This window comes from Pleurotus ostreatus, assembly GCF_014466165.1.
Source record: "Pleurotus ostreatus strain PC9 chromosome Unknown scaffold_2, whole genome shotgun sequence".
NCBI lineage: Eukaryota > Fungi > Basidiomycota > Agaricomycetes > Agaricales > Pleurotaceae > Pleurotus > Pleurotus ostreatus.
Genome location: NW_023503157.1, coordinates 1,834,158 through 1,855,745, shown reverse-complemented (window position 1 = coordinate 1,855,745; position 21,588 = coordinate 1,834,158). Strand labels below are relative to the sequence as shown.

Below are 21,588 nucleotides of genomic sequence, written 5' to 3'. Positions count from 1 at the left end.
AGTGCGAAGCCCCTGAATGAACTTGATCGCCGTTCGTTAATGGGCGCTTAGCTCTTTATGCCCAACCACCATGGCGCAGACGAGCAGTCCTCGTTCCTGTTCATCAATGCCTGCATAGTAATAGCGGTCAGCGCGTTTATCTACAGGAGGAGCAGGCAGATCGACGTCGAGGTGAGTTTGATATTATTTCCCTTTGAAAGACCGCTATTCTGACAGCCAAAGAGTTGGCCGCGATTCCGACTATTGGATGGTCATCACCCCCATTGTCATATATAACGGCTATCATATACACGCTTGACGCGAATAGGCTCATTCAGGAAGGCTACGACAAGGTAAGAGTGTTGCTCGCGAGTGGCACACTCTGAACGCGTTTAAAGTACCCGGAAGGTGTATACAAGATTGCAGGGCTCACCGGTTGGAATATCTTTGTCCGTGACAAGAGATTGATCGAGGAAATGCGCATGCACTCAAATAACGAGCTGAGCTTGGGTGATGCTGCCACAGACGTGAGTGCGTCCGTTGGATATCGTGCACACTAACCCGATTCGCATTAGCTAGTAATAACACCCCACACCTTCTCGTTCGACTCGGACGCACTGCATAGCACCTATAAGAGAGAACTGGTGGAAATGCGGCTCACGCGAACTCTTAGTGATCTAGTGCCACTTGTACACGAAGAAATAACCCAATACTTCGCTGCACAAGAGTCGCTGCTCGGCGACAACAAAGAATGGGCCACCTTCTCACCGTTGAATCTGTCGGCTGATATCACGACTCTTGTATGGAGTCGTGTACTCGGTGGTCCGTCCCTTAGTACGTGCTATGCTGCCCAACCAGTGGCATACTATTTATCTCGCATTGAAGGTCGGAATAAAGAATTCATAGCTAGCTTCAGGTCGCTCCTGCGTATGGCTCTCTCCATGTCGCTACTGGCATGGTGTCTACCCAGAATGCTCGTTCGGCGAGTGATCAACTGGTTATACTGCAATCCTTGCTAATTTATAAACCAATAGTCTGATACTCCGTATGCTTTTCCGGCTGAAGATATATGTCCATCTGAAGTCACTCTTGGATGGGAAAGATGTATCAGAGTCACGTAGCTCACCAGAAGGACAAACCATCTGCTCGTGGATGCTTCTCGATGAGTTCAAGCCATCCTCCATGGACATATGCGAAACGATGGAAGTTCTGGCTTTATCTGGCGTGTCGTCCTTAACATCAGTAAGCTGCTTGGTTTATCATTACACCCTTCGCATGTTTATAAATGGCATAGGTGTTCGCTGGAATATTGCATCATCTTGCGAAGCACAGGGAATACAACGACTTTTTACGCGAAGAGGTGCGCAAGATAACTAGGCTAGATGGGTGGTCCAGAAACGCTATCGAGGAAATGTCCTTCGTGGATAGTTTTGTTAGGGAGAGTATGCGGAGGGAGAACATTCGCTCTGGTTAGTCGCCCGGTTCTCGATCGGTAGCTTCTATTCATTCAATATGATTCATGCAGCAAGCATGATGAGGAAGGTCGTCAAGCCCTTTACCTTCTCAAATGGACTGCGAATCCCCGTAGGAACGATCATATCCGTCCCTTCGAGGAGCGTACACATGGACCCCGAACGTTATTCACGCCCAAACGACTTCGAGGGCTTCCGTTTCGTAACTTACGAAGAAAATTTGCCAACCACATCAGTACAACACATGCTCATTAGCACCAACTCGGATTTCTTCGTTTGGGGGCATGGCCGCGAAGCTTGCCCTGGCCGATTCTTCGCCGCCACCATCCTCAAGCTCCTGGTCGCGCACATCGTGTCGCACTACGACGTCCAACTACCTAAGGGGAAAGAACAGGAGCGGAAACCACGCTGGATAGAGGGAAACCGCGTGCCCGACTTCCGGTCCAAGATCATGCTCCGAAAGCGCCAGAGGCATCAGTGAAGGGTGGAGATGAGATGTACAGACAGCGAAGTAAGAGGTGGTATGATATAGATACGGGAATAATCATTATTTACTAGGACTTGGATATATTTACGAGAGATGGTACTACATAGCGTTGTCCACGGATATGCAAGTGCGATGTGATGGGTTAGTGAATGCGACGGATAGCTATGAGCCGGTTCTACGGGGAAGATGGGAAAGCTGGCTTGATGGTTGGCTTGAATATGGGTATTGGGTGAGCCTCCGTATTGAAGACGTGGTCTTTCAAGGGCTTCATAAGGAGTCTGGCGGAAGCGTAAGAGCTTCGCGAGCTTACCTTTTAATGATATCACACTCGAGTCAGAGAACGTAAGATACAGATACTTCAGAGTTTCACTCTGCGATGGTTTAGTTAGCGTTAGCCCACGGGAACACGAGAATCTTGAGGAGGATGGGGCAACTCACCATAAAGAACGTCTCCTGCTTATCTAGGTGCCTCACTGGGAGGTTATCCACGTCTAAGACGGTGGCATAACCGCCTTTCGGTAAGCGACAGTGTTTTTCTATGGCGCTGAATATTCTCCAGGCGTAGTCGCGGTATCGTGTGTCTCCTGTCAAACGCCAGGCAAGAAAGACGGATTCCACCGTCTCGGGGCTTATTAATACTGTTAGGGCGACACCCGGAATAGATGAAACACATGATTAGCGTACCGTAGCATATAGCGAGCGTCATACGACGCGGGTCCTCCTCTCCTACGGAAGATATTAGAATTTGCAGGGGATAGGAGAGGAAAGGGGCACTCACTGAGCACCCTTTATGTACCAGTCTCTGTTGCCCGTGGTGGGCCGTTCGGTATGGAACATGGCTATCTCTGGTGAAAGACCACTAGTGCATCACTTCAACATCGATCGTGGTTAGAATGGAGGGAGTTACATACGTTTCGGAACCATTATAGGTGTGTACACAGGTTTCAAGCAGTTCCACGCCTGTGTTCCAGTCACGTTGCCCCTGCGGTGTCAGTTCCTCCATGCGCGGAGGTACGGAAACATTCCCGTCGATGGCGCCAACGGTTGTTGCTCCAAGCATCAACGAGCCTGCGAGGAAACATACGAGATGGTCTTGTTTATGAGATAATGTGTAAGAGCTATTTATGGGATCTTTAGTGATATATTCAAGGTGACCACTGGGGGGGACTCACCCTCCAGAAGGGAGCAGTTCCGCTATGTATGTCATATGCTTCGTGGGCGTCTTATGAACCAGCTTATCGTGAAGTCCTTGCATTGAGTCATGATACATCTATGGTGATGGCAATAGCGGTGAAAAAAGCATCATCTTTAGTCTATAAAGGATGCTTACCTCTTTGTATATTGGCTCGGTGCGGTTCTGCATAACAGGTCAATAAGGTGTTTATAGTCGACGTGAAGCCTTACGGTCTGCAAGTACTGCTTACTGAAGAGAACGGAATGAGACAGCGCAGAAATAATTACAGCACGCGACGACTTACAGCAGATATTCGTAGTAAGAGTCGCCTCGAGAGCCTAGACGTATTTCTGACTGAGTGAAAGTGCCAGTGTTCGCGCTGGAAGAGAGGGAATCAATACAGGCGCAACGCAAGACTGACATCCTCACTCCATAGTTATAGGAACAAGGTGATGCGGAGGTAAAGCCTTATGGATGACTTCCATCACTTTCTCCGCTTTATACCAATAGTCCTGATTTCCCGTAAGTTCAGCGAGATAGCGAAACTCCAGCTGCAAAGTCGCGGCTTCCGCAGTGCTAACTTGCCACGCGGACCACTGATCGGGGACGCCTACACGCCTCGCAAGGTCGGCCATTGGCAGAGGCAAGCCTGACGATGTTGAGAAGGCCGTCAATAGACGAGAACCCAAGTCATCTGCGCGTTCCAGGAAGAGCTGATCCTGTGAAAGGTGGTACGCAGAGAGGAGGCCTCCAAGCACGCGGATGGTTGTCTGAATGTTGTAATTTTAAGTGTGCGGGACTTCAGAGCTGAAACAGGCGGATAACGCACCTCGAAGGTGTTGAAGTTACCCTGCCGCTCGAATGTGAGCGTGCTTTTTATCCATTGCCGAGCGCGACTGTACTCTGACTTGAGGGACATAATTTGCATTGTGTCGATGGCATCAACGACAGTGTATCCAATGCCGCCGCTCAAGGAGAGATTTGATCCACGATGGCTCATTGGGTGGTATTCATCGTCTCCCATAGCATCCTGTTCTGTATCCCGAGTTATTGGTATCAGCGTTCACACAGAGGGGGATGCAGAGCCAACCATAACTATTCCAAGCATGCTAATGGCAGGTTTAAGTCAATGGCCTGTAAATCTTAGTTGTGTAGCTAGACGCACCTTAAAAGCGTCTACTATGGCTTCCTGCTTCTGCACATCAGCTTCCAAGTATGTCGTCTCCGACCCAGTACCAGTGCCTTCATCGGTTCCTAACGGAAACCTTGCTTCATTTCTCGACGAGAACAGAGACTTGGCACAGCAGGGGTGTAAGTGCGAAGACTGTACTCTCAATGGCACAAACGAACGCACCAGATAACATATTGTCCCCAAACCCGACAATATAAGTGCATATACCACCTTCGTGAGGCGTGGAGTCCGCCGCCAGAATCGCCGCGACATCTATTACTGAGGTGAGCAACTGCAGTGCAGACGCACCCAATAATGCTTCCGAGTCCACGTACATGGTCACGGTGATTGTAAGCTTTGAATCCTGGCTCTCTGCGACCACCTTCGATGTGGTATGGGTCCATATATACTGTGGTGGTGATGGTGGAGAAGAGAGAACGAACCTTGAGCACAGAACAGAGCCTGACGTCGCTGACGGTCCACGTCCACGGTGGCAATGGCGCTTGTCACGGTGTGATCGGCTGTGATCGATATTCGGCGCTTATATGACTTAGTTTGCAACCAAGCTGGAACCTTGATAACCCGTCAAGACGCCGTGCGACCGTCGAAGGATTCCGGACAAAATAACAACTGGGAGCACAAAGCGAATGTTACCAAAGGGAATGGACCATAGTAAGTCGGCAGTCGAAAGATGGACGACGCTTATTTGAATGTTTCCCTATTACTTAGATAAAATGTCTAGGAGGATTGGCCCTCTGGTCTCAGGCCTTGTGCTTAAGATGACGAGAATATTCACCTCTGAATCCACCATTGATGCGACTTTGGCCCGGATAGGAAGACTGCCAACAGCGGGCTCGTCTTCACAACGCGACGACGATCCTTTGTCTATAGCTATTGTTCCTACTGTTTACTTGAGATTCAGCACAATAGCGACGTGGCTCCTCCTAGCCTATGTTTTGTGGCTTTAGCGCCACCTTAAACGCGTTGCCGAACACGACCTCGTGTCCGATTTCCTCCTGTACTATCGCCCAACCTTGATCATTTCACCCCTGCATTAATAGACGGAATTCTAGGTAAACAAGGCCAGGATGTCGATTGGGACACTTTCAGGGTACGCGATCTTTTATGGTGCCACGAAAGTACTAAATATACTTCTCAGGATATGGTGAGACCGCCTTCCTTCAGACTCCTTACGAACCTGATGCCAACAACGCTCTTCACCCGATGAATATTTAGTGAGGCCATTACTCGCCTGTTGCCTTGGTCGAACTAACGGAGATCACTGGTAGGTTCGATGGACACACCCCGTCGTATGTCGACAGATGCCGCTTCCACCTCTTCGACAGAAAATGGAAATGGAATACGGCGTCATGTGTATCATGCTCCGCCTCTATCCACCACCTGGTGCATCTCCATCCGATTCCCGGAATGTTATGTCGCGCTGATGGGTGAACGATCTGAACCCATAACAAAACACCGCAGCGGTCGACTATACTATGTCGGTGTCTTGCTACGTAGAATCGTTTCTTCCATGGGGAAGTATATTTCCTAGAGGGAGTATACCAACGAAAAAGGTTCAAGCAGTACGAGAAGTCTGAAATATTGGCAGAGGTAGCCCCTTGATGGGTTTACATCAAGTAGATACAATTAGTGGATCCTTTCATCACTGAGAATGTACCGTGTTTGGCGTGCTGGGCAGAGGCCCGGTGCGTGGCCTTCATATTACTACTCTGTTCGACGTCCGAGATGTTACAGCCATAAGAGCCTCGATCTGTTGGCACGACGGAAGCAATTATCCTACGGAGTTCTGGTAACCTTCCATAGATTTAACAATTCTGAGTCCAAGCTGGCCGTCATGGACCATAGACTACATGCTAACTCACGGCATATCCATCCTTGCGCCACTAGTCACTAGTCACCTACTGCTCCGCATAGTGACATTCGCGGCCCACTAGACGACCAACTTAGCGTCCTGCGCCGCCGTGCAGAAGTGCACCGTCTAAGTTTGGAATCTGCCAGCGTTCAGGCTATATAGCCTTGGGCAAGGCACCATGGCGGCTCTTCTTGGGTCTGCCCTCCAAGTCAATCCTCATCATGCTCGGACTCCGGTTCATTCGTCCCTGCATCGCTCTCCTCCTCCTTGTTGCGGCTCTCGTTTCCGGGTTGTGTGACTGTACCGCAAGTACGTTTACCTCGTTGGCTGGCTGGCTGGCTGGCTGGTTCGTTAGCTGAACCTAACATGGTCATTGACGTATGTACAGAAGTCGGGAAGAACACCATCGGCAATGCCTACAATTCGACCCAGTCTACGGCTGCAGTTAACGAAGCGAGGAGATTAGAGGCGGCTAAGCAACAAGTCGGGTAAGTCGATATTCAATCACATTTATAGCAAGAAACTGAACGTGAATCCGTAGACTGAAAGTAAAAAACCCATACCCTCATTACTTCGGAAACGGGGAGGTGAGTTCCAGTACAACTTGCATCCACGAAAGCGCCCCCTGAACTGCATCTCCTTTCTTTCTAGGGGCTAGCATTCACGGTAGCAGGCTGCGTGAAGCCTAACTTACGGGAGTTCCCCATCCTCGCCGGCTCGCTGTACTCCAATAAATCCAAGACCCAAGGCGCCGACCGCGTCGTGTACACCAATACGGGCACATTCTGCGGTAAGTCTCCCGCCAATCCGATTATCTTCTCCCACCATGATTATAACCCCAATCCAACTGTCCAATGGCTGATTTCGGAACAGGATGCATGACACACACAAACGCACCGAACGCATCCAGCTTCATACTATGCCATTGATGTATTATGCATATGATATCGATATCGTTGCTGTTGCGTGTTGAACATGATACCTCCAAGATTAATCGACGTACTACTAAAACATAACCAAGTAGCGCATCGCTCTGGCATCACCTTTCCGGGCGCTTGTCATGGTCGCCGCTCGTTCGCCGTGACTCGACCTGAGTATTGCTCTCATCTTCATTCGTGTTGCGACTAGTTGAAGGCGAAAGTGCATTCTCGCCCGAATGTTCAATACCCGAACAGGACGGTCCGCCAGAAGCATCCTTTCCTGCCCCTTCCTCTATACCTTGCTTCCCTTCCTGTTCAAGTGTATCCTTCACCACCGCCCCCTTCCCGGCGGCCGACCCTCCTGCTCCACTCGGCCCCTCCTCCTGCCCGGCCAGTTTCGGCTGCCCCTCCACCTCTCCCGCCAGCATATCCGCCACAGCAAGATAAAACGTCGCCGGCCGAAACTTGATCTCTTTGCCCACTATCTCGGCCCACTTATACCGTGCGGTGTTTATCCAGCCCACGAGATCGAGGTGGTTCACGTCCTCTAGTGTGCCTAGATATGTTCCCTGTATTGCGTTGTAATGTGTTGCGTATTAAGTAAACGGTGGTCGACGAACCCATTTCGCCGACTCGATAGACACCAGCCCGTCATTCGGCCCTTCCTTCTCTAGCACTACCGAGTGAGGGTATTTCCACGTATCAATAAACCCAGGATTATACGTCGCGCCCCAGCTGAAATACTTAACCCCCGGCACATCCGGCGTCTCCTCATTGAACTTGCGCATCGCCTCAATAGTCAGGCACTCAAACGCCTTTCCGTCGCCGCCCCCATTCGGCAAGAGATCAAGGAGCGAGAGCACGGAGGGCATGCGCGTGCCGACGGTCGAGAGGAAGTGGTCGGCGAAGGAGGAGCCGCGGTGTGGGGAGGCGATGGTTGTGACGGAGAGTACGTCGAATTTGCGGTGTTTCAGACGCGAGGTTAAATATCGACAATCGATTCCACCCTACACCAAACAATTAGCATTAGACATTTAGGCGTACACGTTCCCCTTCGGGCGGAAAGGTGATCTCACCATGCTGTGACCTGCAATGAGTTAGAATACAAGTGCAATACAAATGATGTGGGGATGCCACACCTATGAGATGCACGCTGCGCCCGGGGTATGTTTGCGATATCTTCTCCTCGAGGACTTTAGCGCGCTCTATGGGGCTACTGGTCGCAGGCACACGAGTGATGAGTACCTCGGCGCCATTGGCTTCTAGAACTTCCTTGATGCCTCGCCAATGCGTCACTTCTAACGGAGCGATAGCAGGACCCAGCTTGACTGAATCGAAGCCCAAGAGACCGTGACAAAATACTAGCGGGTTCTTCGGGGTGCGATCTGTAATGGAGATGTTGTTAGACGCGAGGGCACGCGAAGTCAGACGCGTACGTACATTTGCGGGAGAGGTGTGACCGTTCCTGCTGCAGCGTGTGTGCCCTATCTTCCTCCTCTAACAACGCGTCGACATCCCCCTTATTTTGCGGCTGGAACCACCACCATCCTGTTGGGCTGGCTGGTCGTGTGGGCGGACTCGACTTCGATAAAAGTGAGCCAGATTGACTGTGACCACTAGGTTCGCGTTCCCTCAGCGAGAGACGGCGTAGAGAATTAAGAGAAGAGCCTTTGGGCGGCGAATTCAAGACTACTGGGGGTAAATCATTAGGGTTGGCTAGCGGTGGAATATCTACGCTCTGATCACTCTCTGACGGAGGGGGAAAGAGCGACGCGGTGGGTAATGTAGAACGGGTGAGATTATCGAAGAAGGGCGGGGGTCGTGTAATAGTAGATGCTGGTCTGAATGATTCGGGGAGGCGTGCTATTGGGGGAAACTTGGGCAGGGATTCGGAGAGTGCTTCCTGGAGTGCCGCGAGGTTAGGGGGAGGAGTGCCGGGGGTAGAGGGCGCCGAGCTGGAGGGAGATGGTGATGATCTGGGTGCAGGAATGTCGGAATGCGAGCGATTGTGGCGGTTCTTCTTCTTGGGCGCGGGCCAGTCGCCCAACCAGCGTAGCACGGGTGCACTAGGCGATGGCCCCTGTATCCGCGCATCGTCTTCATGAGGCAGCTCCTCGTGTATCGTCCTTTTCGGCGACTTTGAGAAGAATCTGTCTATCCCAAACGACATGAACGTAGTTTCGGTCACGATGGTTGTTGAGATGCTGGATGGTAGCCTCAAGCTCGGTAGAGCTCGCGTGAGCGCCATGGGAGACTGCTTCGTCGTTGTTGGCTGCGATGTGCGCTGTTCCGGTGCATCTACGTTGTCTATGGACGAGCGCGAGGAGGAGGACGAGGAGGAGAGGAGGATTTCGAGTCGTTGGGTCAAGGTGGTCCGCTCATTGGATGAGTGCATGTGTGACCGTGACGTCACGCCTCTTTGCAGCGAACTAGTCAGTAAATGGGACCGCCGTCGCTGCCTTCCATAATCGCAAGTCGTCCGGCTCTCATAGATGGTCAGTAGACAGGCATATTGCTGAGGTGACACTGGAACATTATTTCTGCAGTTGAAACCACGCCAGAGCAGTTGCAGGCTACCTACAAGCTAGGCGAGGCGTCCACGCCTGCAAAGTGAGTTGTGCATATGGCTCAGAGATCTTGGGGGAGTTGAACTGAAACGTGTGCAGAACGGCCGTGTTTATATGTGCTCACGGTGGTGCGTGATGTTCTGGCTGGGCCAGACTGGTGTGATTGTTTTAAAGGGACCTTACAGGATGCTCGCGGTTGTTCCCCACAAAGGAGAGGCTGCTTGCGCACAAAAAGCGGGAGCACAGCAGTGAGAGCGAGGAGAATATTATTACATGGAACGAATAGAGCTTGTAGCAGTAGTGGATTATTGGATAAGCGTATGGATAATGAGTTCGCGTGCAAACAGGGCCAAAGTTGTACTCTGCATCAAACGCCTGTCGGCACAACAGGAAAAGCTTCACACCTTGACGTTGACCTCGACGTTCTCCTCCCCAATTTCTCAAACAAAGGCAGGCCCCTCCTCATCGTACCGAACGCTGGCCTCCTCGTACTTCCTCCTCCCCCGCTCCCTCTCGTCTGCGAAAATTCCGTTTCAGGGCTCACCACTTTAATCCTTTTACCTTGTCCAATATCTCTTTTCGCCATACCGTCCCTCTTTGGTACGAGGACTCGCAGAATGTCCTTCTTCTCCAGGAAGAAGTCCCATGCCGCCACGCCAACGGCCCCGTCCCAAGTCACTGTGGCCCAAACGCCCACACAGGCTTTGGCCCAGCTCTCTGCGAGTGCCAGCAAAGATAGTGGCAATGCACCCCAGCATCAATCTGGTAGTTTACGGGACGCAAATCCGCTTGATGGGTGAGTGTCTCCTGCTTCATCGTCTTTCCTTCTCGTGTTGTTTATGGCGAAAAGACCCCCTGCTAGCGTCAACGGCAATACGGCCGTCCCTCCAAGTGTCCAGCAGCAGCCACGGGCGCAAATACGGGGGAACAGCCCAAATAACCCACCTCAGCCGACACAACCAAACGGCCCACCACCGGTGCAGCAGCAGCCCCCATCGTCCCAGTCATCGACGCCAAGACCGGCGTATCCATGGTCTGCCCGACGACTACAACTTCCTCCGCCGGTCGTTATCAATAAACCTGGTGTAGTACCGCCGACTTCACCCTCACCCTCGCCGTTTCCACGATACGGCCACTCTCTCCCAGCCACAGCGACACCCTCAGGCGATCTCTTCCTTTTCGGCGGTCTCGTCCATGAACTCCCCCGAAACGACCTATACCTTTTCTCCACCCGTGATCTATCAGCCACTCTTCTCCAAACCGGCGGCGAACTTCCTTCCGCTCGAGTGGGCCACGCTAGTGCCCTCGTAAGCTCTGTGCTCATCGTATGGGGCGGTGACACAAAAGCCGATCCAAAATCAAAACCTACAGACAAGCAGGACGATGGACTGTATCTTCTCAATCTTGGTGTGTACATGTTCCATTCCTTCATATATACACTAATACATTGGGCCTAGTGTCTCGAGAATGGACTCGGGTCACCGTGCACGGACCTGCCCCCGTTGGGCGCTATGGTCATGCTGTAGCGATGATCGGCTCAAAATTCTTCGTATTCGGTGGTCAAGTCGACAGAGACTTCTTAAACGACCTCTGGGCATTCGATCTAAACTCATGTGAATATCCTCACGTTATGTCAATCCCCGTTCCACATCTCTGATCCATTGCATAATTCAGTGCGGACGAAGGCAACCTGGGAGCTCTTCGATCCCGTCACTGCGGACAGACCAGCTCCCAGAACCGGGCATGTCTGTGTTACCCATGGTGATCGAATTTTGATGTGGGTATTCTATTCTATTTAGAGGGTTCTAACGCTCTATGTGTTCAATCTGATTATTGGTTATTGATGATGATGCGTGTTGCTAGATTCGGTGGCACTGATGGGCAGTATCACTACAATGACACATGGGCGTTTGACATGAATACGCGGACCTGGAGCGAGCTGCAGTGTATTGGGTTTATTCCGTCGCCGCGGGAGGGCCACGCGGCAGCGTTGGTGGATGATGTGATGTACGTCTTTGGTGGACGGGGGGTCGATGGAAAGGATCTCGGAGACCTTGCAGCGTTCAAGATAACCAGTACGTCCAGCATCATTCATGAGCTATATATGTCTTGAATACCGCTCTTTCTCCAGACCAAAGGTGGTATATGTTCCAGAACATGGGGCCATCACCTAGCGGCCGATCCGGACATGCTATGGCTTCAATGGGGACTAGGGTACTTGTCTTGGGTGGTGAATCATTTACTCCAGCAAGGTCTGACGACGCCAGTGTCATCCATGTCCTGGACACAAGTACGTGCTCAATCCGTCTATCAAGCCGCGATCATTCATCCTTATCTCTTACAGAACATATCAAGTACCCTGATTCTAACAAACCGCCGCCGACCGGCGCGCAACCTAACACACAAGCTCCACGAAAGAGTAGTATTACGCAGGCGCAGCCTAATGGGGGGCAGATGGCTAATGGTGCGCGATCGGTGTCGCCAAATGGACCCATGGAGGAGGAAGTGCGACGGGGCATGTCGCCAGCCAATGGGCGACCTACTACTAAGCCTGTCAATGGTGTGGCGCAGCCACCTTTCCCAGTGAATGGCAAAGGTAAGGGCCCCATGCGACCCAGACGAGAGGAAGATGATGCGAATGGGACGGACGATGGGTTTGAATCCGCCACCACAGAATCATACATCCGGGAACGAGCCATGTCACCGGAGCAGCTTTCCCAATCTAGCCATACTCGAGCTAAGAGCCCGCCTACGGTTGCTAGTAGGGCAGTTTCACCGGCGAATGGGAGCCAGGATTACGGCAATGGGAATGTGCCAAATATCACTGGGGTGTCGATGGGTATAGCAGCACGGAGCGCGTCGCCTTTGACTGTCGATCGCAGCAAGCCGCCGCCAGATGCGTTCTATCAGCCGCCTAACGGTTCGCCCACAGCCAACGCTTTCAATCGACCTGGTACTGCCAATAGCACGGTTGGAGTTGGTAGTGCGCCAGTGGACACCATGCGGGATGTGAAGACTAGAGAGGAGCTGGACGCTGCAAGGAAGAAAATGGCGTGGATGAAGGAGGCGTTGCAGCAGGCGTCACGGTCTGGGTTTATATATGAAGTCAGTGATGCTTCGCCTTCTGAGGTGGCGAATGGAAACCCGGACGACTCGGCCGACGCGAAGCGGGCGGAGATGGTGCTGCAGTTTAAGCAGTTCAAGGCACATATACAGGTGGGTGGTCGTGCTTTGAGCTTGCGTTTGCTTTTCATTGATGGGTGTTGGTGCAGACCGTACTTGTGGAGCAAGCGAAGCAAGCATCAGATCGCCTGGCTGAGGCTGAGCGTAAGAGAGCTGGTGCGACGGAAGAAGCGGCGTACTATCGGACGAAGCTGGCGGCGTTGGAGTCGTCGAACGAAGTGGAGTTCGCGCAGGCTGAGAGGGAGCGCGTGGCAGACCTGGAGCAGCGGGTATCGGTGCTTGTGGAGGAACGCTGGAACCAGGACAGGAAGCTGAACGAGCTGAACGATTCGCTGGCGCTGCAGACGACGCTGTGCGAACACGCGGAGGCCCGGGCTTCTGATGCTACCAAGCGTGCGGAGAAGCTCAATGAAGCGCACATGCGGTTGGTCGAGCAGACGGGTAGCCTGCAGGAACTGAACGATCGCCTCGATGCTCAGCTGCGCGATCACACTGAGAAACTTTTGTCTCAGACTTCGCTGTACGAGCAGAAGGCGGCCGATGAGTCGAACTTGCTCGCGCAGATCGAGGAACTGAAGCTGTCTCGTGATCAGCATGTTCGCGCTCTGGAGCAAGCACGATCGGCGGTGCAAGCTGCCTCTGCGCGCAATAGCGAGGCAGATGCGCAACAACAGCACTCTCGTGAACATATAAACACACTAGAGGCCGACCTCGCCGAACTTCGTGGGGAGCTCGAGTCGCGCACGACGGAGGTAGAGTCGATGCGGGCGCAACTGACTGAGGTGGAGAACTCGTGGGCCAAGTCGCGAGAAGAGGCAGATGCTTATCGGGCGCTGACGACCGGTAGTCTGGGAGAAATACTTGACTCACATCGCGACTTAAAATCCGACGAGGATCGCCTAGTCCGTGGGCATATGGAGAAAGTCCAAGCAATGGAGACGGAGACCTCCTCTCTACGCCAGATGCTCAAGGAAACCACGGCTCGCGTCGAGGATATTCAAACGCAACTCGCGGCAGAACGGCGGCAGAATCGCGAGAACGAGATCGAGCGCTTACAACTTCGGTCACAAATTAACGGCCTTCGCTCTCAGCTGTCCAATGCCATGCACACCAGCGCTTCCCTTGGTCGCGATCTCTCCGACAAAGAGCGTGAGTCGATGGAACAGTCGAAAGCTGCATCGGATGCCCTTCTGCGTCTCAATATGCTGCGGGGATACCTCTCGGAGAATGGCATTTTGCTCGACGACGATATGCGTCCACAGTTCAATGGCAACTCTGCTCCGGAGACTATCGCAGACCTCGAACAACAACTTGCAGAACTCACGCGCCACCATGAAGATGCTCAACGCGAAGTCGCTCAGATTTCACATCAAAAGAGAGATGCGGAGGACCAGATCAACAGCCTTATATCGGAGCTTGACCACCTCAGAGCCAATAGCCACTCTCCTTCACGAACCAACGAAGCAGAAGCGCGGGCTGCTGACTTGGAGCGTAAATTGGAGGAGACGGAGCGTGGCTACAAAGTCAGAATGTTGCAAATGGAAGAGGACTATCAGCTCGCTGTCCGCTATGTCAAGTATGTCTTTTTATGTTTCGTGATTTCTTGTTCCCTAACAAATTGCCTTCAAGGGGAACTGAAAAGATGATGCGGAGAATGCGGGACGAAGTCACAAAGCAGAAGAAAACCAATGCCGAGCTACAGGCTGATCTTGACGCTGCCCGTGGTGTCAAGACTCCCGACTCTGCTGCCAGGGTGCGGGGCCTCAACGGACGTACAACCCCGTCTTCAGACGAAGGCTCAGAAATCATTCGAAGTCAACTCATCGACTCGCAACGACAAGTGCAAAGGCTTCACACTGAGAACAAAGAGTTGCGAAATCGCTTAGATATTCTAGAGAGGGACCTTGAAACTCTCCGTGACAGCCTCGTCGTATCACAACGAGAATCAGACGATCGACTGAGCCAGATCGAAGAGCTGCAGCATGAAGTCGAACGCTTACAGAACTCCCTGCTAGTTGCTCGAGGCGGCAGCGAAGAGACGACACTGGAGAAATTGAGCAACGACAACATAACCTTGCGGCGAGAGAACGAGCAACTGTCCCACAAGATTGGACTACTGCTTGAAGTTGATCAACCCACTTTTGGCCAAGGCAGACCAATGTCTGGACGTCGCGCAAGCACCTCAAGTTCCGAGAATGCTCTCGCTTTCGAGCATCTTTCCAGCGAATTGGACGATTGGCAACGGCAACTGGCGAGCTCAATGAGCAATCGCCGACCACTAAGCGACTTCAATGACTCTGACCATATGTCTTCTGGATTTGAACGAACTCGATCACCACGGTCATGATCTCTATTTTGTATCCTTGCTTAATGCTTTTGTATATATACCCTTTCGCATTTGTTGCTCATCACGCTCGTTTGGATTTCTATCTCTGTTGGTGCTCATCCCGCTCTCCTTTCAATTGCTGATATTGTCATCGTATATATATCTATTTGCTTATGGGCAGTTGTGCCACTGCCGATTATTATCGATCATCCTCATCCATAATATTATTCGATTTATCTGCATCTTGATAATTGTGAGGTGAAGTCAGAACATTGTGTTAGATAGCTATAACTATGAGCCAGCAGCTTGTTGAGTCCATGCGATCGCTTTTGCTTTGACATGGTCAGCACCCTCTTCGTCGCCAATTCTCCGCTCGAGTTCCAACCATTTTTTGAAGAACGATCTGTCGGACTTGAGTAAGAAACTATCATCATCAGAAGCCTGGTGCTTACTTGGCTTTGTGGCTGGTCATCTTGATTGCCAAAACACGCTCGAAGATGTTTCTGACGCTTTGCATATCTTGTTGCCCAGCCTCCATGTCGATGTATATTGACCACATATCCCATCGCTTGGGATGTGAATCTACTATCCCCTCAAAGATGGTTTTGCCACGCTCAGCATCCCCAAGTTTGTATTCCAGTTGAGCGAAGCGCGATATCGTCTTGATGTCTATCGGATTGTCAATATTTGAGCAAACTGACAACGAAAGACATACGTTTTCGCTTTTCCAAGCTTTGCAAGCTACGAGGAAGTAGATTTCTCGCGGACTCGGCTTCCCCTCGGCGGAGATAGAATTCTCCGAACAGAGTCCACACCTTTGAGCTGTGACCAAACTTCTTGCTTGTGCGCTTGTATTGTTCTTCAGCCCTCTGAAGAAGAAAAATGTAAGCATTAGATAGGCTATCGGAGAAATTAGACCCCTTACTTGGACTTTGTCTGACTGGTCTAATATGGCGGCCAGACGAAGATGTATAGTCTTCGAGTCGTTGTGTCTGGCGGCATCCTTGAACGTAGCCTCCAAAGAAGTATCTGTGCCGTAGACGTTCTCCAAATTGAGCAGCGCTATCCATACGTTCAATTTCTCCTGCTCTTCGCGGAAGTTGATTGTTGCTAGAGCACGTTTGGCAATTTCTCTGGCTTTGTCTGTCTCGGATAGTTGCAGCTGGAAGGACATGTACTGTATCCACAGGAACGAGGAATTAGGGGAGCCAAGTAAGACACGCTCGAAATCAGCATTCGACTCGGGAGTCTTCGTGTGCATATCTGCCGTTAGATCATGTTCTATCTGCTTTTTTTGCCGTTTCCGCTTTTTTGTTTGATCCTCGGCCTGGTCTTCGTCGGACGATGAATCGTCATCGCTCCCATCGTTGGCGTCGAAATCGCCAGCCGACCATTGGAAACCTCCTTGCAATTGTAGAGTAGGAACAGGTAACGTAGAGGGGGAGGGTTGTTGCTGCGAGGTGGAAGGCTGGACTAGATCGTGAGAATCGATTTGCATGTTGTCATTGTCATCGTCTGAAGGCGCTTCGTCGTCATCCTCAGCATCTGGGTTGTGATCGTCTGCCTCTTTCGCATCCAGGGCCATTGCATCAGAGTCACCCTGCTCATCGGCACCATCAAATGTCTCGTTTGGCTCTACGGCGTCTGGCTCATCATGGTCGCTGTTTATGACTTCGTCATCCGCAAAGTAAGAGGGTTTTATGCCCAAAGATATACGACCTTTCGAGGTGTCTAAGACGAGAGCCTTCACTCGGTCCCCTTCGCGGAATCCTCGAAGGGCCACTGTCACATCAGCATCTTTGTTGTCTGAAAGCTAAACTGCGGTGAGAAAGATGGGAGCGCTAGCACTAAGAAGAGAGCGAACCTGAGTTTTATGGCAAAGGCCAGATAGTTTAGAGTCTTGTATTTGGATGAAAAGGCCGTAATCCTCGATCTTCTTCACTGTCCCCTCAACTTTCTGGCCAACATTGAAGTCCGCTAGAGTGAGAGCAGATCTAGCCTTGCTCAAGTCTCCAGACCGGAAGGTCATCTCCACACGCTTGTCTTCGGCATTGACGCTGCAACCAAACCATAAGCATCGCGTTACGGAGGAACAGGAGAAGCACAAGCCTCAGGATTCGCCCTTTCACCACTTGATTCAGCTTGAAGCGAGGTTGCCAATCCTTCACGAACTGGAAACAGTTATTGCCTGACTTAACGAGGCGCATAAAGAACTCACCTCGTCAAACAATTCCTTGATCTGCACTCGAGCATCGACGTGCCTACCAATGCTGACGAACAGACCGTGTGGAGTGATGCTCTTAACGAAACCTCGCACCGAGTCCCCATGTTTCAAGTCAGACGCATTTATGACTTCACGATCCTTTATGAGAGGGTGGCCGTCAGGGTCGAGTCTTGAAGCCCGGGTCGACAATGCTACTTGTTTCTTGTCCGTGGCAATCTCAACAACTGCGGCTTTGACGACGGTGTTGACGTCTGGGATCGGTACGCTGGCGTCGTAGTCGTCGCAAGTGTCCGTGGGATGTAAGATACCTCCAAGATGTGAGCCGAATTTGAACAAGGCACCGTTGCGAGTGTGCCGTGTTACTCGACCTGTGACAATTTGGCCGATAGTCACGGTGTCTAGAGAGACTTTGCTTTTACCCAAGGTGATCTTCGACTTCGGCTTATTCGCCACAATGACAAGACCCTTCTCTGGACTTCTCGTGACCACCACTAGTTCCTCAAGCTTCTCTCCTCGTTTCGCAGCAGTTTGAACCTCAGCGACAGAGACACCGCGATGGTTGGCAAGGTTTTTTAGTGAGAGGAGGGCCTTGACCTTCGTCGGCTGCAAGATGAGGACAGCGTTGTCTTTGTGAATATCTGAGATGATGCCCTCTACTGTGTCTCCGATCTCCACTGCGTCGATGTTGACCGTGGTGAATTCTGAGGTAGAGGCCGCCTGACGGATGCTGGCCACGATGCGAGACGTTTCAAGATCGGTAGATAGTATCCGAACTTTCACGACCTTGCCTATAGGGTACGCATCCGCTAGAGAAGGGAGCTTGCTCTCACTGGAGAATTACGTTAATGTCGTTATAGTAAGTGTCGTTGCTATCACATACACATACCTGACTTCTCTAAGAGGGATAACAGCCTTGAGATTGTTGTAAAACTCCACCAACAGCTGCTTTTCAGAAACCTTGAAAACGACTGCATGTACCACGACACCGGCTTGAGCGTCTTCAGGTTTTGATATGATAGGCAGGGTAGAATCAACCAGCGTCTTTTTGGCAGTCAACGAGATACGATTCCGTTCTGGATCAACGTGGAGAATCTAAGACTTCGTCAGTTGATCGGATGGAGGAGATGAGTACAACACTCACTCGACATTTGATGCTTGCGCCCGGTTTGAACCTCTTTGCGGGGTGCTTCAACGTGATATCTGCATAATGGTTGGGCCACACTACACCGTCGAACTTCCCTGAGAGCGAGACGAAGAGACCATTGTCGGTGAGTTTCTTGATAGTGCCCTTGATGACTTCGCCGACCTCGACTTCTGCGACATGGAAGAATCTCTGGGCGATGATGGAAGGCTTCAGGCTCAGTTGGAGGACGCCGTCGAAAGCGAAGTATCCTGTCACGCGAGCTGGATGTATAGAGCCGACTTTGAAGGGTCCTGAGGAAGGTGGGAGGGATGTGACGTGGTCGTCTGATACATGCGAGATCTGCAATAGATTTATGAGAAAATAGAGTGAATCAGTGGGCGTCACATACATGTACAAAGCCCTCAAGACCGGGTTGAATTTCTACAAACAGTCCCCGCTCGTTCTCGACTCGCGTGACTTTAACCGATTCCAGTATTGTCCCCACCGGATAGGCGTCTTGCACTGTAGATAGCTCACTGCCTTCCTCACGTTTTATTTGCCTCGGCTTGAGAGAGACAACATGAGGATTCAGCGAAAGGGCGAAGCGGGGTGGTGTAGTTGAGTAGTCGTATAATACTCTCGCTTTGAGTCGTTTCCCGATTTTGTATGTATGATTGGGTTCAAGATGAAGTTGCTCGGCAGTGCCGTCGAAGAAACCTAGTAATTGAAGGTTAAGGCCACTGGGATGTACGGCGGTCACAAGTGCTTGTACGAGTGTCCCAGGTAGGACAGAAGTAACGTTAGAGACTTCAGTGAGCTATGGGGGGGTTAGCAGAACGTAACGGTGTAGATGTTTTGCGGAGAACGAACCAGTGTAGTGGTGTATATTCGAGGATCTAACGTAACTTTGCAAGTTCGTCCCTTCGCAGCGTCCTCGGAAACAGATACATTGAGCAGGCGTCCGATATGAAACCGAGTTGTGTCATTCGGATGGTGCTTCTTAACGTCTTTGAATGACAAAAAGCCGGGGACGTCAGGAACACCTAGATCAAGAACATAACCATGGTCTTCAATGCTTTGCACTGAAGCAGTTATCGTCTGAACAATAGATGTTAAGTCCCATAGCCGCAGCAAGTAATTGGACCTATACACACGAAGCCTGGCTTGAGGTCACCTTTCTGAACGCCTTGATTGACGCGTTCCGGAACCAGAGTCAACTCTACCCGTCGGCTTGTCCTAACCACATCATCTCTACTCTTCCCAATAACCGAGACGTCTCCGACGCCGGAAGCATGCACTGCAGTTACCACTGCTCGGACATACTCTCCTACTGTGAATATGTCTGCAAGATCTGGTACCCGAAATGAAGGTGATCCATTCTCCTCGTCCTCATCGTCCTCTGGTTCCTCATCCGACTCGGTATGCCCTTCTAGGAGACTGGTCAATTGTGATGAAATATGGGTGATCGGAACGTGCGCGAAGAGTTGGTTCGGTAGTGATACAATGAGAGCAAGCGGTTGTATTGATACAATTTGTCCAAGAATCTTCATCCCAATATTGATTCGCTATAGACATGATTCAGCATACGGGTTGCAAGGGAGCATACTGGTCTGCGCACCTTATAGTTCAAGTGCTCTATCCGTATTCTGTCCCCCTTCTCAGTGTGCCCCGATGCAGAAGCACCTTTTGTAGTGGATTTCCGCTTCTTGGATTTTTTAGCGGCAGCATTTTCCTATACAGCGATCAAGTAATGAACTACTTCATGGATTGCAGCGGGTGTTTCGCGCACCTCAAAGAGTGCTTCATCAGCCTCCTTAACCGCTTCTGCTCGCAGCGTCTTGACCTCTAGAGCCGATAATGATGTCCCTCCTCCGCGAGGAAAGTCGACCTCCTCAGAAATCAGAGTAGATGCTGCAGGCGGTGCTGCTTTTGTGGTAGGCTTCTCCGTCTTGGGCTTTTTGGATTTCCTGTCATCGTTGGAGGTGTCATTGGATCGTTTCTTGGCCGCCATCAATAAACCGTGGGCCGTTGGCGAGCGGAGAGGATGATCAGAACGGTCGCGTTAATGGACTTCAACTCCTGCCAGAATTTTTGCAATGATCGGGCTTTGGCGCACGTGAGATAGATCTTGATTCGTCTTAGAGGTGGATTACGTGAGCAGCTTCGTCCTTTCCGTTGACCGTCAAGCTTGCACTGAAGTCGGAATAATGGGTGAGTGCTTGTGCTAGTAACTTCCTAGTTGACTGCTAACATTGGATGCAGATTATCAGGTATGCTTCGCATAATTCTTTGCCTTATTTTCTTCGTAACCGGTGTTGTTTCTTAGAATCGTGTCGGTTCCAAGTTCGGTGGAGGTGGTGTCGCAGGTGCCTCGGAAACGAATGTCGATAGGCGTGAACGGTTGAGGAAGCTTGCCTTGGAAACTATTGATCTCGCGAAGGTACTTGTCCCCTCACCTTATGGTTCAGCCATTTTTACATTCACTCTTTCAATTAGGACCCATATATTCTACGCAACCATCTCGGTTCTCTCGAATGTCGTCTTTGCCTGACTCTCCACACCAACGAAGGCTCCTACCTCGCTCACACGCAAGGCAAAAAGCACCAAACCAACCTCGCGCGTCGCGCCGCCCGCGATGCCAAGGACACGCAGTTGATGATCGCTCCGACGCAGAGCAACATCCAAAGAAAAGTTTTCTTGAAGATTGGACGGCCGGGGTACCGAGTCACCAAGGTCAGAGATAACGACACGGGGAAGGAGGGTATGATGGTGCAAGTCCATCTGCCGCAAATCAAGCCTGGAGTCGTCCCTAGAAGACGCTTTATGAGTGCATGGGAGCAAAAACGCGAGCCGCCCAACAAAGCATACCAGTACCTTATCGTGAGTTTTTTCTGTGTCCAGAGGGTCCCTTGCTAAATGGAGAGTATATAGGTTGCAGCGGAACCATATGAGACTATAGCTTTCCGTATTCCCGCGCGCGAGATTGAAGATGAGGCTGACGACGCTGGCTATTGGAATTGGTCGCATTGGGATCCTGATACTAAACAGTACAGCTTCCAATTCATGTTCCGTATGAGTTACTGACGACC

The 21,588-nt window shown here is 51.2% G+C and overlaps 7 protein-coding genes across 7 annotated transcripts; 4 read left to right on the top strand and 3 right to left on the bottom strand.

The window, feature by feature from the left end:
* Positions 1 to 57: 57 nt before the first annotated feature.
* PC9H_003453 (uncharacterized protein) lies at positions 58 to 1,932 on the top strand (the record flags this gene model as incomplete). The annotated part of the gene is made up of 8 exons (XM_036773046.1): positions 58 to 171; positions 225 to 332; positions 378 to 506; positions 555 to 813; positions 865 to 961; positions 1,014 to 1,221; positions 1,274 to 1,448; positions 1,505 to 1,932. 8 exons carry the CDS (start codon positions 58 to 60, stop codon positions 1,930 to 1,932), a joined length of 1,518 nt encoding a protein of 505 aa, XP_036634519.1.
* Positions 1,933 to 2,113: 181 nt separating this feature from the next.
* MNS1_2 (mannosyl-oligosaccharide alpha-1,2-mannosidase) lies at positions 2,114 to 4,620 on the bottom strand (the record flags this gene model as incomplete). Its single annotated transcript, XM_036773045.1, has 16 exons — positions 2,114 to 2,193; positions 2,249 to 2,309; positions 2,377 to 2,566; positions 2,623 to 2,664; positions 2,717 to 2,797; positions 2,850 to 3,056; positions 3,111 to 3,208; positions 3,269 to 3,295; positions 3,343 to 3,361; positions 3,417 to 3,491; positions 3,542 to 3,882; positions 3,942 to 4,147; positions 4,203 to 4,221; positions 4,278 to 4,406; positions 4,459 to 4,556; positions 4,593 to 4,620. 16 exons carry the CDS (start codon positions 4,618 to 4,620, stop codon positions 2,114 to 2,116), a joined length of 1,701 nt encoding a protein of 566 aa, XP_036634518.1.
* A 1,757-nt stretch (positions 4,621 to 6,377) lies between these two features.
* PC9H_003451 (uncharacterized protein) lies at positions 6,378 to 7,038 on the top strand (the record flags this gene model as incomplete). Its single annotated transcript, XM_036773044.1, has 4 exons — positions 6,378 to 6,465; positions 6,545 to 6,644; positions 6,698 to 6,743; positions 6,808 to 7,038. 4 exons carry the CDS (start codon positions 6,378 to 6,380, stop codon positions 7,036 to 7,038), a joined length of 465 nt encoding a protein of 154 aa, XP_036634517.1.
* Positions 7,039 to 7,195: 157 nt separating this feature from the next.
* On the bottom strand, positions 7,196 to 9,246 carry PC9H_003450 (uncharacterized protein; the record flags this gene model as incomplete). Its single annotated transcript, XM_036773043.1, has 4 exons — positions 7,196 to 7,645; positions 7,697 to 8,083; positions 8,214 to 8,461; positions 8,517 to 9,246. 4 exons carry the CDS (start codon positions 9,244 to 9,246, stop codon positions 7,196 to 7,198), a joined length of 1,815 nt encoding a protein of 604 aa, XP_036634516.1.
* A 1,014-nt stretch (positions 9,247 to 10,260) lies between these two features.
* Positions 10,261 to 15,173, top strand: KEL2_1 (Negative regulator of mitotic exit; the record flags this gene model as incomplete). The annotated part of the gene is made up of 9 exons (XM_036773042.1): positions 10,261 to 10,439; positions 10,494 to 11,050; positions 11,101 to 11,256; positions 11,318 to 11,420; positions 11,507 to 11,718; positions 11,775 to 11,933; positions 11,988 to 12,859; positions 12,916 to 14,402; positions 14,456 to 15,173. 9 exons carry the CDS (start codon positions 10,261 to 10,263, stop codon positions 15,171 to 15,173), a joined length of 4,443 nt encoding a protein of 1,480 aa, XP_036634515.1.
* A 270-nt stretch (positions 15,174 to 15,443) lies between these two features.
* RRP5 (rRNA biogenesis protein rrp5) lies at positions 15,444 to 20,510 on the bottom strand (the record flags this gene model as incomplete). Its single annotated transcript, XM_036773041.1, has 14 exons — positions 15,444 to 15,555; positions 15,605 to 15,821; positions 15,868 to 16,021; positions 16,078 to 16,965; positions 17,017 to 17,209; positions 17,262 to 17,323; positions 17,371 to 18,205; positions 18,263 to 18,468; positions 18,518 to 18,859; positions 18,909 to 19,316; positions 19,370 to 19,597; positions 19,654 to 20,064; positions 20,118 to 20,231; positions 20,289 to 20,510. The coding sequence occupies 14 exons, from the start codon at positions 20,508 to 20,510 to the stop codon at positions 15,444 to 15,446; spliced, it is 4,392 nt and encodes a 1,463-aa protein (XP_036634514.1).
* Positions 20,511 to 20,706: 196 nt separating this feature from the next.
* On the top strand, positions 20,707 to 21,583 carry PC9H_003447 (uncharacterized protein; the record flags this gene model as incomplete). The annotated part of the gene is made up of 5 exons (XM_036773040.1): positions 20,707 to 20,710; positions 20,762 to 20,769; positions 20,826 to 20,939; positions 20,996 to 21,379; positions 21,431 to 21,583. 5 exons carry the CDS (start codon positions 20,707 to 20,709, stop codon positions 21,581 to 21,583), a joined length of 663 nt encoding a protein of 220 aa, XP_036634513.1.
* Positions 21,584 to 21,588: the final 5 nt, after the last annotated feature.